This window comes from Solanum tuberosum, unplaced genomic scaffold (genome assembly GCF_000226075.1).
Source record: "Solanum tuberosum cultivar DM 1-3 516 R44 unplaced genomic scaffold, SolTub_3.0 scf00048, whole genome shotgun sequence".
NCBI classification, from domain to species: Eukaryota; Viridiplantae; Streptophyta; class Magnoliopsida; order Solanales; family Solanaceae; genus Solanum; species Solanum tuberosum.
The window spans coordinates 1300560-1319721 of NW_006238976.1; the positions used below are offsets into that span (position 1 = coordinate 1300560).

The 19162-nt window shown below is 33.2% G+C and overlaps 2 protein-coding genes across 3 annotated transcripts; both read right to left on the minus strand.

The window, feature by feature from the left end:
* Positions 1-3203: 3203 nt before the first annotated feature.
* LOC102600001 (putative glucose-6-phosphate 1-epimerase) lies at positions 3204-8253 on the minus strand. The gene is made up of 8 exons (XM_006343834.2): positions 7630-8253; positions 7461-7535; positions 6819-6875; positions 6558-6721; positions 6279-6413; positions 5688-5790; positions 4385-4484; positions 3204-3699 (listed from the first exon to the last, which is right to left on the minus strand). Exons 1-8 carry the CDS (start codon positions 7735-7737, stop codon positions 3530-3532), a joined length of 912 nt encoding a protein of 303 aa, XP_006343896.1. The 5' UTR covers positions 7738-8253; the 3' UTR covers positions 3204-3529.
* A 3525-nt stretch (positions 8254-11778) lies between these two features.
* On the minus strand, positions 11779-18828 carry LOC102600323 (probable beta-1,3-galactosyltransferase 11). 2 transcript variants are annotated; one of them, XM_006343835.2, is made up of 12 exons: positions 18450-18828; positions 17908-17971; positions 16822-16871; positions 16526-16719; positions 16177-16240; positions 15988-16060; positions 15418-15541; positions 14455-14542; positions 14315-14365; positions 13473-13544; positions 13038-13150; positions 11779-12158 (listed from the first exon to the last, which is right to left on the minus strand). In XM_006343835.2, exons 1-12 carry the CDS (start codon positions 18563-18565, stop codon positions 12136-12138), a joined length of 1032 nt encoding a protein of 343 aa, XP_006343897.1. In that variant the 5' UTR covers positions 18566-18828; the 3' UTR covers positions 11779-12135. The 2 variants fall into 2 exon arrangements, with proteins under 2 accessions (XP_006343897.1, XP_015162619.1); XM_015307133.1 differs by lacking the exons at positions 17908-17971; positions 18450-18828 and adding an exon at positions 17152-17733.
* Positions 18829-19162: the final 334 nt, after the last annotated feature.

Consider the following 19162-nt stretch of genomic DNA (forward strand, 5'->3'; position numbering starts at 1 on the left):
TTTTTTTTCTTTTTCTTGTGTATATATTTTTTTATTTCTAATAATTAATTTTCTTAAGCACTTTTAGTCTTTTAGTGAAATGTACTATATCGAATTAAGGAAATTATTTGCAGACAAACGATAAAATCTATAGGTAGCTATTTGAAGTATTTTTCTTTTGGATATTTTTTGTGATTATATCATCTAATTTTTAAGAATTTAATTGAGAATTTCATTCATTAAAATATATATAAAAATTAAATTACTTTAACAATTATATATTATAATAAAGCTAAAAATGCATAACAACTTAATTTTCCTTTGTGTCACTACATGATTTTTTTGATTTATACTATACTAAAGCAAAAAATGTATAACAACTGAACTTCCTTTTGTGTCACTGTATGATGTTTTTGATTTATTTGAAGAATTTTATCCTTAGAACGAATATGATAAACGTCAAACCTCAATGTTTGATTATTATACAAAGAGATCAATGAATATTGGAATGAAATTCTAAAAATAAAATATTATGAATAAAATATATAAAGAAGACAAAATATATCAAAAGATGGGGAAGGTAGGCATACAAGTATCAATACATCTATTTTTGTGAAGATAAATACAATTAGATATAACATTTTAACTTTTCAAGAATGAAAAGATGTAGTAAAACAAAACTAAAAAGAATAATAAAAGTGAGAAAATAGACAAGAAATGTAGAGAGACAAGAGAGAATTTTCTTGTTCTTCCAAGTATATTCAAGTGTTTTCTAAATCTTCAAGTGCATAACACATCCTCAAGACCTCTATTTATATTGTTATAAGAGGCATACAAAAAGATAGCAATAAACATGATATTAATTATTGACAATGTGGGGAAGATTAAAGGGTGTGGAAGATAAATGAGGAGATGGTGGAGGTGTAAGTATCATTACACATAATGGTGAAATTATATCTTGAAGTTATGGACATCCACATTAATCAACAAAATATTAATTATAAACAAATAATAATTATATTAAAAATGAGGAGAAGAATTAAAAAATGTCCAAAAAAAGGAGAAAAAATAAATAAAAATGGAGGTCATAGAGCGGTGCCACATCACCTTATCTATGTTTCTCCTTTATATATATATATATACGATTCTTGTACAAAGAACATTCATATTAAGGTTGTGTTATGCATGGACCATGTGATATATCCTTCAACTCTTTCGTAACATCCATGTGAATAGGGAAACTGTATGGCTCCTAGTATCAGTGGCGGACCCAGGATTTTCGTTCAGGGGGTTCGAAAAATAAAAGTATAAACGTGAAAATAAGCCAACAAAAAAAATTTCAAGGAAGTAGTAGTATATAGTTAATAGGTACAAAAAGTTTGTTTCGTTACAAGAAATCCGAAACTAACATAAGTGATTACAGTGAAACAAAAAGTTAGCCCATTAAAATATGTCAAATCAACAATAGAATATTATGAGAGATGATTTTAATATTTGAGTGTTCGGGAAGAACAAGAAAGTGATTTAGGGATTTGGAAAGTGAAAAAGTTATTAGCTTTTAGGAATGGGAGTATGGGACCCTTGATCTTTTTGGGTTTAACACCACATTTTAGCACTTTTTATTTAAAAAAACAATGAAAATCGGAACTGAAACTAAAAAAAAAAAAAAAACAAAAACAAAAAAACTAAAAAATAAAACGCTAACCCAGGGATTCGATCCCTGGACGTCAGGCTTAATATTGAAGGGATCTGCCGCTGGGCTATCTCCTTCACCTTGTCATTGAGGGGGTTCAAAATATATATATCCACCTAAATTCAGAAAATTCACCTTATTATATTACAGTATAATTTTTTATCGAGGGGGTTCGGGTGAACCCCCTGGACAACACGTGGGTCCGCCCCTGCCTAGTATGACTGCACATCCATCTTAACATCCTCATTTTCGTAACATTTGTAACATCCATGTGAATAGGGAAACTGTATGGCAACCATGTGATATCGATTGATCCTTCAACTCTTTCGTAACATCTATGTGAATAGGGAAACTGTATGGCTCCTAGTATGACTGCACATCCATCTTAATATTATCATTTTCGTAACATTCGTAACATCCATGTGAATAGGGATACTGTATGGCTCCTAGTATGACTGCACATCCATCTTAACATCCTTATTTTCGTAAAATTCGTAACATCCATGTGAATAGGGAAATTGTATGGCTCCTAGTATGGCTGCACATCCATCTTAACATTCTCATTTTCGTAACATGCATCTTCTGAATATGTAAATTTTTTATTGACCAACACTCCACTCCATACAAGAAAGGCGGCCTAACCACCAATTTGTAGAATGTAAGTATAGGTGGTACCTTCTTATCACTCAAGACTCTAGAGCCAAGTGTCATTACCCGCCACTTTTCCCTTCAAATTTGGCATAAAATAAGGAGGAAGAATCTAGAGTTATGGAGAGGTTAGTGGAAGATTTTAGATTTCCCTAGATCTTTCCTTAGAAGACTCTAGAATGACTTTAGAAAATATCTTAGGAAGCCTTAAAAATTCTCTAGACTAGTAGAGAATTTTAGATGAATAATTAGATATTTTCAAGGAAGGCTTTGTAATTCTCTAGAATTGGAGAGAATTCTAGTGTAAATATGCAAAGTAAATATTATTTACACGTAGGCCTCTAGGAAGTAGTATAAATAGAGGGTTTCTCATTTGTAAATCATTCAACCAAGTGTAAAGCATTCCACAAAGTAATACAAAGCCAGAGGTGACTCAATGTCTTTATAAATGAGGCATCCGTTTTAGGCCACCAAATTTGAAGGCCCCGTTTTTTAGTAATAATAGAATTATTATAAGTAATTTTTAATAAATAAATAAATTATATTGTGTCTTCTTTTAGTTCATTTCAGAACATTAAAGAATGTTTCTTTCTTTTTTGTCAATTTTTAAATATAACTTTCACATGACATGTTTAAGACCATTTAATTAAAAAATATTTAACTATTAAAGAGAAGAAATAACTTTGAATTTCATGAAAAAAAAATAGGTCTCCAATTTGTTTTTAAAGAGAAGATTAAAATGTGCAAATAACATAGGTTACTGATTGAACCAAATCATTATTTATTTTTAAATGGTGATTTATACATCACTGTTTAGCTAACCAACAAAAAAGAGACACGGGGACAATGCCAAAGCTATATTTAACCAACAAATATTTTTTGGATATAAAAAGGTGAATACAACATTCTTCTGCAAATATAATCCGATTCATTCAAATTACAACAGTTTGGGGAAATATTAAAAATGACCTTTCCCCACTTCCATTACATGTACTGTGTGATGTAACACTAACACAAGAATAACAATTGAAACTTTTAAACATCAATCATCTTAAGTACATACTAATTTCACACCAATAAAAGAACATTGATATTGGCTCTTAGTGTACGACCTCGCTGCTAATATTAAGGAGGTCATACATTCACTAATTAGGTTATGTTGTGCACGAAACATGTATTTAACTTGGGACGCGAGATTAGAGTGATCGTTCAACTTGTAGGCGTGACAGACAGTTCCAACCTTCCGGTCCATTCTTCACCTGGCTTCAAGCTGATTGGTTTCTCGATAGCTGCTCCGTCTACACAAAGCATATGCTTGTATTCTTCATCTCCAAGATCTGCTATGGCTTTAGATTTCTTCTCCCATGGATTCCAAACCACTGTCATAGGTTAATGTAGAATGTTGAACAACAATCAGACAGGAAAGATGCAGACACTAGATTACAAACTGAACATGTCCAATGTTTTGAAGTTACCATACAAGGGTTGGGTGCACCGGATTACCCAAATCTAAGAAAAAAATGATGAATGGGATGAATTTATCTCATGACAAGACTCTACTTATTATCATTTCCAACACTTCCCTAACACGTAATTGTTTATTTAGCACTAGATGCTTATCAGTTCATCTCAATGGTCTTAGTAACTTTGTTTCCCAGAGGGAGGGTTTATTATCTCACAAAGTCACATTTCTTCTTTGATTCTGATTTTCTTCAACAAAGAAAGTGACTTTCTGAGATGATAACTCTTAGTTGAGTGACCATTTGAGAAATCAACTCCACGAAGAGATTACATATACAAAATTTGTATTGTTACTCGAAAAAGCACCGAGGACTGTACTTTTCTAATGGATCTATTTTCCTCTCTTATCTTTGTTTCTCTACGTTTTCGGTTTTTCAACCTGAACTTTAATGTTCTTACAAGAGAAACATTTTAATACTTGCAATTAACGACAATCTTCCTAATGCTTTGGTCTTTTGACCATACCAAGTTTTGTGTGCTACTAATTTTTTTTCCTTGGTTTTGTTCCAAAATAAATAAATGCAAAAGTATAGTTGGGCTCACCAACATCAGGAAGTCCTTCTTTCTTTATCAGAAAAGTCCTCTTTTTCTCGTGATCAAAAACCGCTATCACATCAGATGAACTAAGATAAACTCGATCCACCTACCAACAAAGAATTTTTGAAAAGGTGTGAAATTGCAAACTCATTAATTGTTCTAGGAAACAAAAACATGAATCAAGTTCAACATTAATTTGCTCCCACAGATTATTATCCAAACAAGGCAGACATTGACCTACTATCATCATTCATTTCATATCTACTTATTTCTTTTGGGTCAATTTTCATTAAAAGGAAGAGACAGAAGTTGAGGAATGATATGACTTGCTATATTGGAACAAGAACGTAACCGTAATTAAAAAGTAAGATCTCAGGGATTGTAACCCATAAAAATGATCTGCAGCTAACATCATGCTTATAGAACCAGCATCAGCGGTTGCTTAGTATACATATTTAAAACAAATGAGGAGGAGGGACGAAATATATACTGTGGCTCACACCTTGTACTGGATTAGTAACACAATGCAACACCACATAGCATAACCACATTAATATGCATGCTCAAAAGAGTGGGAAGGTAGGTGGGTGGGTGGGCGTAGAATCAATAGAAGTACTTCTCACCCATTTATGAGCCAAAATTATTAAGCAATAGCAAAGAGAAGAAATTTTACAAAAAAGTCACTTAACTATCATTTCTAACCTAAAAATCACTGAACTTTGAGTAAACTAATACAAAAAAAAACACAACCTGAAAATACCAACTTTTCGATGGATAACTCATGTTTTACTCTCTTTTTTAAAAATCAAACGCATAAAAAATTCAATTAAAAAGCACTGCACCGACCCAAAACCCAAAATCCATATGAAGAAAGAAGAATTTATTAAAAGAAGGAACAGAACCGCACTCCCCAAAAACACTGTTGAAAATTAGGGAGGAGGCAACAAAGTTCCAACCTGATTTTTCAGAGGCCTGTTCAGTTCTTCTGATATTTTACTTTCTTCATTTGGGTTTTGGATCAGGTCGAATCAGAACTTTTTAATTGATTTTTTTTTTAAAAAAGAGCAAAATGAATTATCAACCGGAAAGTTAGTATTTAAGGTTGTGTGATTTTTGTGTTAGCATACTCAAAGTTTAGTAATTTTTGTAAATGATCGTCAACTGATTTTTGTGGGGAAAAAAAAAAAGCAATAGCTAGGTCAAGGTGATCATATGAGAAATTTACCCACTGACTAATAGCTGAATAGTCTTGGGAACATCTTATTGAACTATGGCATGTTAGTTTGATAAGACGTATGCTGTAATTTACCTCGGATTCGAATGTTAAGGCATCTCCTTGCTCTGTGAAACGTTCTCTGTTGCACAAGTTGTCAAGGTAGTCAAGAGTCTCCAAGCCTTCCACTCTCACTTCACTGTCACAAGAGCAGTTAGTTTAACTTAGCTATCCATCCAAGGGAGGCTGTACGGATATGTCATAACTCATAAGTTTATTCAAACATGTGGAAATAGAAGAATAACAAGACATAATATGACTTTACCAATACAATATACCTATTTGGCTTATAAATTGGAACAACAATTTTTTTGTTGTTAACATTTCAGAAGGGTGAAAACATATTCATCCTGATTTTTTATTTTTTTATTTTTTGTTTTAGAGAGTGTGTGTGGGGTGGGGGTGCTACACCATTGTGCTCCAGAAGTTATGAAAGCAACAAAAAGGTGTATGCTCTAGGTTTAAATTATAAACGACTAATATTATTCTTGTGTTCATATAGAAAGTTTGACTGTAGATACTCCTCCAAATACTAGATAGCAATTTTTCAATTAGTCGAAGCTAGAGACGGGAAACCATCATTCTGTTTAAGAGAATCCTTCAGTAACAAACGTTTATGATAGTTACCTGATATCTGAGACAGAAAAATAAGTATGGTATGCAATGGAGAAACTAAAAGGCTTGCAATTAACATTCCTGATGCGTGATGTCAGGGTAAGAGATCCATCAAAAGCCAAAGCCACTCTCAAGCGGAATTCAAAACTGGAGAAAGAGAAAAGATAGGACTAACATCACTAGCTGAAAATTTACTAGTATATCATTCAAACATTTAATAGTTATAACTAGTTTCACAACAGTATAACTATGTTGAATATTAAGAAAAGAAATGGATTATAAAGTTCGTACCCATGAGGCCAGATTTTAAGATCATCATCAGACGATTTAAGTAGTAAGTCAATATATGTTTTGCCATTGGAATCGTTTGGGTGCAATGGGGGAGGATTATCGTCAATGACCCACATCTTATTTCTGGCAAATCCATGTTGCTCGAGGGAGCCCCGGTTTCCAAACTTCAGAAGTATACAAACACATCAGTCACATTTCGAAAAGATTAGCGAGAGCATATTTTTAGAGGAACATAAAGCATATAGAAAGCTATCGCATTACCTGAGGAAAACAAATTGGAATCCCTCCCCTCACAGCTGTTGGTGGCTTAAAAGTTGCCTAAAACGCATAAAGGAGAGCAAGCTATCAGTTTTCACATAGCAACAGATTCTCTGTTTCACACATATTAGCTCCTTTCTTCTCTTCAGTTTACAAAATTTCCTTAAATTCGATTTTTTAACAAGTCAGACTCAAGAAACCACCTTGATGCAGGACTAGAATCTGAGGGTTCTGAAGGGGATGAAATGGAGATGAAGAATATAACCATGTAGCAGCAGAAATTCTAACAAAAAGATACTCTCATTTCATCAACAAAAATTTTGAAGAAGCTCAAAACTGTGATTCAACATGAACCAAATTCAGTTTTCATTGCAAGATTAGTGAAAATACGAGTCTTGCAAAACTAGGCAGATCCAAGAGGCTTCTGTTGGTTCAACTGAACTCATTACTTTCAGCTCGAATTATGTATGTATATCAGTATATGCCCAAAAAGATTTGAAATGTATGCATATACAATCATGCTCATACTGAACTCACAACTCTAACTTCTGACTTTGCCTTTGCTTACAAGCTTTTCACCCACAAATCAAATCGAGAAGAAAGACAAGGACGATTGTTTCAGCACAATTGGCTTCAGAAATGTACCTTGCTGCTTATAAAAAGTAATTCTTCACCCTGGTCAGTCTTCCATGAAAGAACCTGTCCTCCATGCAGGCTAACCTGGATACATAAAACAATACAAAAGGATTTATAAATTCTCATCTTAAACACCCTTCAGTCAAACACAAAATATCAATCTCAAAAGTAAACTAACTCGAACAGAAGCGCCACGTAGACTTCGAAGCAAAACTTGATCAACCCCATTCTTATCCTTTGCAATTTCTACAGGTTTAAAATCCTTATCTGCTGCAGAATGATCCATTTCAAGAACACAAATTGGATATCAATATGAAGAACTAACTTGTGTTTTTCTCTGATATAACACAGCATAAATCCTCTAACTTTTATACAAATTTCTAATTTACACAAAACAACAAACACTTGAGCTGCAATTACTCAAAGCAGTTGAAAATTGATACTTTTCCCTTATGACAATCCCAGTTTTCCCGTGAAAAGTCTACCAAAATCCTAACAAACTCAAATCAACTCAACTCCACTAATTTAATACCCAATTTATCTTTCTTGTGGAAATTATTAATGACCATAAAAAGCAAGAAATACCCTTTTTTACTCAAAAAGATTTGAACTTTTTTACTTTTTCCCCAAAATGAAGCAACCCCAAGAATCTACTATTGTGTAGAATTTCAAGAACAAAAAAGGGAGATTCAAATTAAGAATCAAAATTCTCTAACCAATTATTTTCTTCAAATAGTGATTTTATTTTCTTTTATCATAATGACTCTTTGGACTTATTTGCAGCTATTAAAGAAAATTAATATTGAGAAAAGTCATATATTTGAACAGAATAAATGTGGAGCATAAATGTATATAGTACATTACATTAAATTATGAAAGCTGAGAATTTGTCATTTCAAAATTTAATTGGACGTTGATTACCTGAATTAACGGCCTTTGAGGATAATTTTGGTCTAAATATATGTCCTCTTGACTTTTCCTTTTTAACCTTTATTTTCCGACTCGCTTTATGGTTAGATTAAATTTAGATTCAAAACATTCATATCAACGGTAAACAACGTCATACCTCAGATTTTTCGTTTTTGGTTTCCCACCCATTATCTAGAGCCCGCATCGAAGCCCCGACTAACTCCTAACATGATTTTCTTCATACTCATGATTAAGGGTGAAGTAAACTCACCTGCACCATAACTCGTGTTGATCATGAAAAATTATTTATTATTCCACAACAATTATTATCAATTTCCCTAGTAAAAAACCTTTATTAAATTCAAGAAGAAAATTTGGTTACATCTTAATCTCGAACAATTTATAACATTGATTTTGTACTATGGTAATTTAAGAAATTCAATATTTATAATTTTATATTAAATTTGACTCACTATTAGAAATAATATATTGATTTTATAACAAACTCTTTTTTGGAAATTCTCATATAAGTCTTGTTTTTTCTTCTTCTTTTTATTCATAATGACTACATAGTAACTTTCATACATGAAGGATAATTTCATTCTTGTAATGATCAAATACATTATATCCATTTGCATAATATTTTTTCGCTCTTATCGTCAACCTTAATGATTTTTTTTGTCATTTCATACCTTGTTCTCTATTTTAAGCATCCTAGGAATTTTTTTTGTCATTCACTTTATTTTGATAGGAACATGATTTTGAACATAATTAAAGATATTTAGATTAAAAGCATTATCCTTGACTCTTGAACCAACCTTTTAGTTGGTAGGTGGTATATAGCTGTTGAAACATGTCATATATCTTCTTCTTTTTTTTTGTTTCGGAATCTAGTATTCGATTTGAGATTAATTAATTTGAATTTACATTAGAAAATCTTACGTTATTTGTTTTCTATTTAGGCTTCTTTTCATCCATTTCATTTTGTTAGTTGGTGTAACCTTTTCTCTTTCTGTAGTATTTTATATTATTTTTTTTCTTCTATATTTTTTTTTCAAATCTGCTTTGATTATTTTATTTGAGTCAAATGTTTTTCGAAAATAACTTCTCCGTCATCACAAGGCAAGAGTAAAGTTTACATAGACATCACTCTCTCAAACTTCACTTATGAAATTGCGTTGAGTATGTTATTGCTTTCGCTCTTACTTCAATTTTTCCCAACAACCATGTAATTAATTTTCTTAGATTTAATATGGTATGAGTCAATTCCAAGGAGGGGGAGGAATTTGATTTGAATTAGTAGGGATATAGCTGTTGAAATATCCAACTATATCTTTTTTCTCTTTTTCTTTTTGTTAGCCGATTTGATATTTATTTTACGACTTTATTAATTTGAATTTATATTGAAGAGTCTACTTTAACAATAAAATACTATTAAAGACGATTTTATATTCTGGAATTGAACTCGATCCAACTATAAAAAGGAGAGAAAAAAGAAAAATCAAAACTAAAATTTTGACTAAATAACTTACAAATATATCAAATTTAAGCACAACTTGGATGGCTAGGGCTCCAACATGATTTAAGCACTTGTCAGCAATTTTTTAAAATAAATATTTTGATGAAGTATATATAGAATTTATTAAGAGCACTCAAATATAATTTTCTTGAACAAGAGATAGTCAATAATTGGATTTAATCATATCTTATAATTATTGCCATTTGTAAATAACTAGCCCATTAATGTAATTTGTAAATATCAGTGAATGACCTTTATTTTTTCTCCTATCTAATTATGTGTCCTAAGTTGACTCCAATGAACATTTTTTTTTGCAAATTTTTACAATAATATTTGACCTTGATTATTCAATATTTCGAAAGCAAATGGCAGTCATTTTCAAAAGTAGAATAAAAGTACTTGTCAAATAATTAAAATTTAGCTACAAAACAATATTTAACTAATAATTTTGGATAAAGTTTTTTCTTTATGATGAAGGGGGATGTTTCAAGCTAACATAATTAGTTAGATTTGATGTATTCAATCTTTAGATGGTTACCGTTGAATTAATTATATCTTTAAAATTATTGATTCAAAAATCAATATAATAATAACATATTCTGCTTTGTATCAAAATTGTTAGATTCAATTGAATTCAGAGGCGAAACTAGGGGCCTACTTTACCGAAAAATCACACTATACGTATAAATTTTGTCTTCGCCATCGATGGATCAAATCATTATTTGTTTTAAAATAATTATTTTATACATAACTTTTTAGCTAACCAACAAAAAGAGACATGGGGACAAATGGTTGGATTGAGGAATAATGCCAAACTCCATAGCCATCCCAACATAAAACATAGGGCCATCCCCAAAACCAAATGACAAAATTCACATAACATCACTTACCCCATCACCATAAATATGAGAATTTTATGAGTGTGTAACTACTCACTAGAATAGCCACAAAAGCTCCTCTTACATAAGCTTTTGCATATATCTCTAAGCTTAAATAAAGGAATACATGACACGTGTCTTTACGTATATTTAATACATACCAATAAATAGTACTAGTAGTTAATTATTACACATTTTTACTTTAAATTTTATGATTTATCTCATAAATTAGTATATAATCTGATATAAATATCGAGGCTAAGTAATTTTGTGTTGTTCTTGTGTATTCTCAAAATAATAATAAAGTAAACTATCGAGAGTGAGTAATTTTGTATTGTCCTCGTGTATTTTCAAAATAATAATAGAGTAAGCACAAACAAGATACCAACTAATTAAGAATTTAAGACATAGTTGATGTCTTTGATGAATTAATCGAAAAGAGCAAATATATGAGACTGAGTAAAAACAGAAATGACATTATGCCTGTCCATAACATCTTAGACCTTTTCCATTATTATTATTATATTGATAATTAGATCTTTTCACCAATTGACTAATATGCACAATTACATTTTACACGTTATTTAGATATGGTGTCATGCTCAAATCTCTAAAAGAAAATTTAATTCCAAGTTGAGGGAATCTTGATATGGTACAATGGTAAGAACACGTGATAGGTGAGTTAAACGCACATCACGAATTCAAATTAAGATAGAAAATATGGTTGAAAATGTGATGTTTTTGGGAGTATAAGATGGCTCATGATATTGGTTTCTATGACTTAGATAGTAAACGTTGCGAACACCAATTTGGTTCATACAATCATACTAACCCTGAAGACTTCGTTAAGGAATAGTTGTGGGTCTCTGGCAAGGATTGAGATGGAACGACAGAGGTCTTGAAGGTGGTTGATCCTGAACTTTTGACCCCACTTACTCATGGGTCGTATCTAACTATTTAAGCTTGTAAATGAGGTGATCACACGAATCTACACGATATAAGAACAGATATAAGTCCTAAGTTCAAGTTCAATATTTGAAATTGCTATAGAAGCAATCTTAAGAGATTTGGCAATCGTCACATAGTTCAACAAACTTTATATCTCCATAACATTGATATCAATAGTCCATGCTTAAATAATGGACAATGTGCACTCTGTGAATACATCATCATACAAAGAACTTTTCTGACCATAGTCCCTACACTCCAAGAACCCTTTGTACATTCCTTGAAGGCATGGTGATGTCAAGAACTAAGGTGTGTGCTCTCTCTACCACGCGGCTCTTCATGATTGGAGTGAAAAACTTCAACCACCTTTGTACAGTGCACCAAATCTCCAGTGACTGATTCTCTTTATGTACTAAAAGAGGCGATCCAATCAAGCTGCTGCGCATACAGACCCTAAAAAAAAGAAGAGCGATTTAGTATACCATGATGTCACAAGGAGCAATGTAACAATAGCAGTAAATTCCTTGTTCTTTTTCCTCCTCCTAAGTTATTTACTGATTCTTCTACGTAATTGTATAGATCACCTCTCGACTCTCAAGATACAAACAAACAATATCTATATGTCTGAACTCGTCAGGCAAGAGAGCAAAATGACCTAAGCTTGATGAAAACAGCAAAGTAATTGACCTCAAAACAGTTCCCTAAATAAAGACAGGAGATAACTTCAGCTGGCCTCACCATACAGTAGTTATTTTTTCTCCGTCCCTCTTCATATAGCTTTCTTTAACCAAAACACCTACTGATATAATAACTCTGGCAACAATTGCCTTCAGTTCCTTTTCTAGTACCAAGAATTATCTCTTCTACCTTTCACTTCAAAATGGATCTTCTACGATTCCCTTCAAAGTGGATCAGTTCTATAGAAGGAAAAAGAAGATGGGATGCAAGTAAAATTTACTCCAAAAGTTACCAACTAAGTTTATACAAGCTTTCACACAACATATCAGTATATTATAACAATGATGTCCGTATGTGAAAACTTTCTTTTTCCTTATAATAATTCTCAGTATACTCAAACCACTCTATCATCTATATTTTTAATGAGGAAAAAACTATTTATAAAATAGCTCTCTAATTATCAATTTCTAATAGGAACTAACAATTTTCATACTCAAATTAGAGATGCTCCAGTAGAACCTCCTAATTAAAACAATCCACAACTCATACGGAGACAGCAATTTGTTTATACGGTCAATAACTGCTGCAAAAGGAGGCGCCAACGTTTTTTTCTCTCTCCTATTTCCTATGGGAGAGAGAGAGAGAGAGAGAGACCTGAAGACCAGGAAGAGCAGCAGAACTTCCCTTCATCAACATACTTCACATCAAGGCCAATGAACCAGGATCCAGCACTCACATCATCATGAGCATATGAGCGAAGTATTGATCTACAAAGTGGAGGGAGACAAAACAGTAAGCATTTCACTATTGCCATCACAATTGATGGAAACATATGGCTTTGTTTTTCTTTTTAAGTGGAGTGATGTGCATAAAAGATAGCCTACTAACAGATACGATCAATCTAACATGGAAACAATTATGGAGAAGTAAACACATGTTACAAACAAAACCGACCCTTTACTGAGAGTAGAAACCCAGCTCAAGGTTCTTGGCACCTCAGTTGTTGCTACTTCAGCATGCAATAGAAACATAATGCTAATCCACCTTTTTTTCTGATAATAAGTACACAGTCAATCCCTCATATTTTACCTGTTGATAGAAATAAATTGAGCCAAGGCCTTCGATATAGCAAATATTTCACCGGAAGCATGCCTGAAATATCTGGTTGCGAAAGAGTACAAAAAAAATGGAAGAATTAGCATCTAAACAAGTTGAAGACTCAACAGCATGCAGATGCTGGCACGTCATGCCTGATCCATATCAGCAGAATAGCAGCATGACCGGAAAAATCGTTGAGTTCATATCTATTCTTTTTCTTTTTTCTTGGGGTGGGGGGGTTAGGAGGAGGGGTGGGTGGAGTGATGTACATATCTATTCTTCTTCCTGCTGGCAGTTGAACATCTCTAGGTAATCTCCATTCACAAATATTTTGTTCAACTTCTCCAACAAATATTAACATAACTAATGAAATTAAAACTCTTCAAGTTTGCTAACACAAAAGATAAAGAAAGAAGAAAAGGAAGAAGATAAGAATCCAATACTCATAATGCAATTTCCCTTGAATATATACTCATATTTATTTTCCTTCTCCAACAATTTTCCTCTTTTGCAATACTCATATATTTATTTTCCTTAAAACATTTAAAATAGTGTAGCTTCATTTTTGTTTGGAACATATCTATGTCAGAAACCATAATTAATATATTTCTTGTCTATCCTGGCAAAAAAATTGTCCTCTCCCTCAGTTTATGAGGGCTAACTCTGAGATTCAAATTATGTATGATCAATCTTTCCAACCAAGACTCACAAGCGCCTAGCACTAGACAGAGAAGAGGTATAACTACAATACATGCAGCAGTGGGTCTCTGCAGTATATCTAGCACTGCTTGCTTCAGCCAGATGATTTCAGTAAATAGTACAAAAGTACTCACGATTTTCCATCCCCAAATTTCCACCACTCTGGCTCATACCATTTCTGTTCCCTGTGAATAAGAAACAAAAATTAGGTTATGAAGAACTAACACTGTCTTTCAGCAAAACAGCAATCATCCAATAAACAAGAGAAACTTACGACTGTGAAAAAACTTCGCCAGATTTCATACACCCTATGTAGGCACGAGGCTTATCCAAATAGCTGGTAAGTACAGCTCCAATAGCATCTGTGGATAAACTAAAGCCAATAAGCATACAGCACATATTTTTAAAACATAAGAGCATGTTAAGTGTTAACAGGTTAAAAACTCAGCAAAGAACATCATAGATATGACGTTATAATATTATGTTTCATTGGTTATGGTGTTGCAATTTTCTGTGAAGGACATAGCCAATCGAGATTCTATCATTAGGATTATAGTATCTCAAGTGATCATCTCCATTCAATTTTGCAATGGTTAGAGAGTAGAGAGTAAGAAGATGCAACAAGATTTCTCATTGGCATCTTGATACAATCTATTAAATAAATAGACTATTCAAGGTTATTGCATACTTTATTTAATCAAAAGAAACCCTGATATAATGGACTCAGGGTAGTTGATTGAACGCTCCAAGTCGTAATTCAATAGGATTCATTCTGGTCCTAGCTTTGTAAATGAGGCAACTTTTCTTTTGAGCAACTTTCACACAATATGGCGCATTCTACATTTGCTCACTCAGGGAAATCAATTTAGACCTGGTTGGCCACAAACAGGCACCATGCCTTTATTATTTTAGGTAACATGACACAGCTTCAACACTGCCTTGCTTTTGTACATTTTTTGTGATTTATGTACTGTCTCTTTGAGAATCCTACAGCTTGACAAGAATGAAAATCAAAATCACCTAGGTACAACTTCTTTCTGTTCTTTACCTCATTATCATTTCCAGATTCAATATGCCAATGCTGACATACATTAGGTAACTCTTTAGCAATCTCTTTCCTACACTTACGAGTCTAAAGAATTTGATGACTTCAAATCTACCATAACAGTTTCTAAAATGGAAAGAAAATTAAATCATAGAAAATGGAAAGAAGTTAGCAGAGCACAGACTACAGTACCTAAATTAACATAGACATTGTCGTTGACCTTAGCATAAAACTCAGCATCCCAATGCTCAACAGCGTGAGCAAAAAATGACTTTGTCTTCTTTGATTGCTCTTGAGGGGACTCCACATGATCATTCTACTCAGGAAGAAAATAATATTCACATACTGAGTTTTCTAGACATATGTGCTACAAGAACTAGATAACACAGTAAAGTAACCCGATTTTCAGAACGGTAAGATATACTTATAAAGACATAAAAATAAGCTCGCACAACATGAGTGTGCTGACATATAACAACATTATTGATACCCATTTATTTATTTGAAAAATTCTTTTCCTCGAAAAGGAAGTGGGATTTGATTACCCTAATTTATTACTATTTCTTTCTGTGGTAAAGGAAGGATGTGAATAACTCAAGAAGATTTAATCTATTTTGATAGGTTAGAACGACTAACAACTCTCAGTTAAATTAACATTCATCAAGCTCGTTTCTTTAATGGTAATAAATAAAAAAATTGCTATCTTTAGTTGATAACAAGAAACTTAGTTTATAAGAAATGACATGCAAAAGCTTCACATACAAGAATGATGAAGTCATTGGAATTCCTGCTTTCATCATCAATGGCTCTATCTGAACTATCTCCACGATTCAAACTGCATGAGGTGTAAATTCGAGTAAGTAACCTGATTGAAAGAAACATCTAGTACCTTATTTTCAAAGAGCATTATGGTGTATCCTTTATTTAATTCAGATTTCTCAAGGTAGGTACCTTCTTCCTATGACGAATCGAATTACGATACCTTTCTCCTCCTCTAATTTTTTACGAGCAGGACCTGCCAAAAGTAACTTACAAATTTAGAATGAAATCAGTTGTTTCAAAAGTTAACTCATCATGATAGCAGTTGTACTGCAGATACTTCTGATTAAGACAAGATCAATGATATTACTAGGGAATGCCACAGCAATCCAGTCTAAATGTGTTCAACAGACAATGGTTTCATCAGCAAGGTGAGATGAAATATAACTTCAGCATCTTAGTTGAATTGGTTCAATTTTAGCTTCACAAAAGGCCTACCAAAAGAAATCAAGAAAAAGGGGATCGGATAAGAAAGCTAAACCAGTAGGCATCCATGCTTTGCGAATTGCGTCTCTGTTTTTCTTGTTGCCAAAATTTGTAGAGACACCTATAACAGCTAGAAGTTTTTTCTTTGAATCCTTCTCATTGTTATCCAGTAGATGCTTTGACACAAAACCTTCCTGACTGGCTTTGCCCAGTTCCATCTGAAGTGCAGTTAGCCTTTTCTGTTGTTCCCTGGCAAAAAAATCATCAGCCTGTATAATCCCAGTATAAAATTCCAATATGAAGAGAAATTCCCTCAAAGCTAGGACTGAAATTCAATCACAATCATCTAACCTGCAGGTTATGATCTTCAGTGTATCATCTACTGATATAGCCGAACGGCCCTGTAAAGGAAGATAAGCATGCCTATAACTTTTGATATAACATTAACCATCTCAAGACTCAACTCATCAGGACCAATGAAACAACAAAAAATTGAGATCTCAATGCCAACTTCATCAAACTATCTGACAAAAAATCCCTTTTTTGAAGTACACTTTTTTGACAAAAAACTTGTAATTGAACAAAGAATCTTTATTAGTGTAAGTTTACATCAGATATCAAGCATAAACAGGCCTAGGTCACAAAGGCTTTTTAGAAGGGCTAGCCTGAGCAGTACAGTACCATTCACCTTGAGATTCCTCTCGTGAAGGAATTTTCAGGTGAACATATGAAAAAGAGGACTCTTGCCGCTTCCTGTAGCCCTTAAATAGCAATAAAACCCAGGTCTTTCATGTAAAAAGTGAGATTCCTCTCGTGAATGAATTTTCAGGTGAACATATGAAAAAGAGGACACTTGCCGCTTCCTGTAGCCCTTAAATAGCAATAAAACCCAGGTCTTTCATGTAAAAGGGGTTTGGTGCATAATCTGACATAACTATGTCATACTAATAAGCAATAGAATTTCTGCCTGTTTCTGAGCTCTATTCATTTTATGTTACTAGAACAACTAGCAAAAACTGGGCATAAAGGCTTTTGGTGATCTTATTGGTGCACGGTATGGGGGTTCCTCAACTTGGGTGAAGTTCTAGCAGATTAGCCCAAGTAAAACTTGTGACAAATGACAATGTTGAGTCTTACATGAAGGAAATGCACTCTTCACCAAACCTATACAGATGGCTAGTTAACATTTGATAATGTGGAACCTTGGATTTTCTTTATAATCAATCATATTAACCATATTCTATATTCAGACAAAGGAGACTACCTCATAGTCAGTTATTATAATCCTGACATGACAACCACCTTGATCTTTATAGAGCCTATTTGATCCTACATACTACAACTTACTAAAACAAAGATGATTGGAGAATTCAGGGAAAATGAATCAGCTTTATCTACCACATGAATAGAACAATGTTACCATTTGAGAGAAAATACCTGTCCGGTTCTCCTATCAAGCTCTTGAATAAGATATACCCTATTCTCCGAGTCCAGCCACAACCTGCCAATTATGCAATTACCAGTTGCCACAGTTAAATCATCATCGTCAACTACAAAAACAACACACCCAGTGAAATCCCACAAGCCACAAGTGGGGTTACCCCTAACTTGTGGACGACTCTCAACTCACTACAACAAATCAAAGTAGGTATGAAAAGGAAAAACGATAATAAAAAAAACATAGCAACTAATAAGGAAACAGTAACAACAACAAAATAGTGTGATAACTGAAACACGATAAACAACAAATGATGAGAGAAATCAAAAGCAAGACACTGTTAGAAATCATTCAATTAATCATTATCAAGGATTAAATACGTGGCTCCACTTAGCTTAGCTCGCATAGGCCAATTCACACACGACACTAGCAGTGTGATAAATAAACAAACCAGAAAAAAAGGAAAATGTGCATTTATGCATGGACGCACATATATATATATATATATATATATATATATACACAAGAGAGAGAGATCAACCTGCCGGCGACATAAAGAGCAGCCATTGTAGAGAACATAGAGAGCATTAGAAACGACATTCGAGAACGGAAATTGGAGGTGGATGATAGCCGGTTGGTGGAACCCCGACTATTCATTTCTTCGACGTCGTCGACTCCGACGGAGCAGTCGTTGGCGGCGGCCGATTACGGCTATTGATATCGGAGGAATTTAGACTGATCGGAGCTGATTGAGTTGCCGAGATTTTCGATCCAATTGTCAATTTGGGATTTTTTAGTTTAAAGTGTGAGGAATAAGATTGAGGTGTTATCAATGAAGATCTAGTAAGGTTTCAATGTCCGTTTTAATTTTTAAAAAAAGAGTGATGCTGTAATAAATAAAAAGAAATAAAACTGGTTGAACTTCCATTTTACTAATGGTGTTCAAGAATAATGGTGTATTACTATTAAAATAATAAAAAATATTATGCTATTTGGAGTTCAAACCAAAAATTTTCGTTCAAATGGACATCAATTACCACTATGCCAAAAAGGAATCTGCTATTTGATTGCTATGTAGGCTCCATCTCCATTAAAGTATTAGCTTATAGTCGCACCAATTTTCCTTCCTTTTTAGTGCACATGAAACAAAAACCCTAATAGAGACTACCTACACTGTGATCAAAACTCTTCCTTCTCTGCTTCACTGTCAATTGATTGGCGCATGAACAAAGTTGTAACGGATCATGTACGCGT

What these genes read in the sequence shown, in the direction of transcription:
- LOC102600001 (XM_006343834.2), bottom strand. Translation starts at nt 7,737, where the DNA reads ATGGATCATTCTGCAGCAGATAAGGATTTTAAACCTGTAGAAATTGCA. An exon ending in CTTAAAATCTGGCCTCATGG is followed by an intron (nt 6,414 to 6,557) that starts GTACGAACTTTA and finishes CTCTTTCTCCAG; the next exon opens with TTTTGAATTCCGCTTGAGAG. An exon ending in AGAAGGACTTCCTGATGTTG is followed by an intron (nt 3,700 to 4,384) that starts GTGAGCCCAACT and finishes AACCTATGACAG; the next exon opens with TGGTTTGGAATCCATGGGAG.
- LOC102600323 (XM_006343835.2), bottom strand. Translation starts at nt 18,565, where the DNA reads ATGAATAGTCGGGGTTCCACCAACCGGCTATCATCCACCTCCAATTTC. An exon ending in CCAATGACTTCATCATTCTT is followed by an intron (nt 15,542 to 15,987) that starts GTATGTGAAGCT and finishes CTTCCTGAGTAG; the next exon opens with AATGATCATGTGGAGTCCCC. An exon ending in AAATTTGGGGATGGAAAATC is followed by an intron (nt 13,545 to 14,314) that starts GTGAGTACTTTT and finishes TTTCGCAACCAG; the next exon opens with ATATTTCAGGCATGCTTCCG.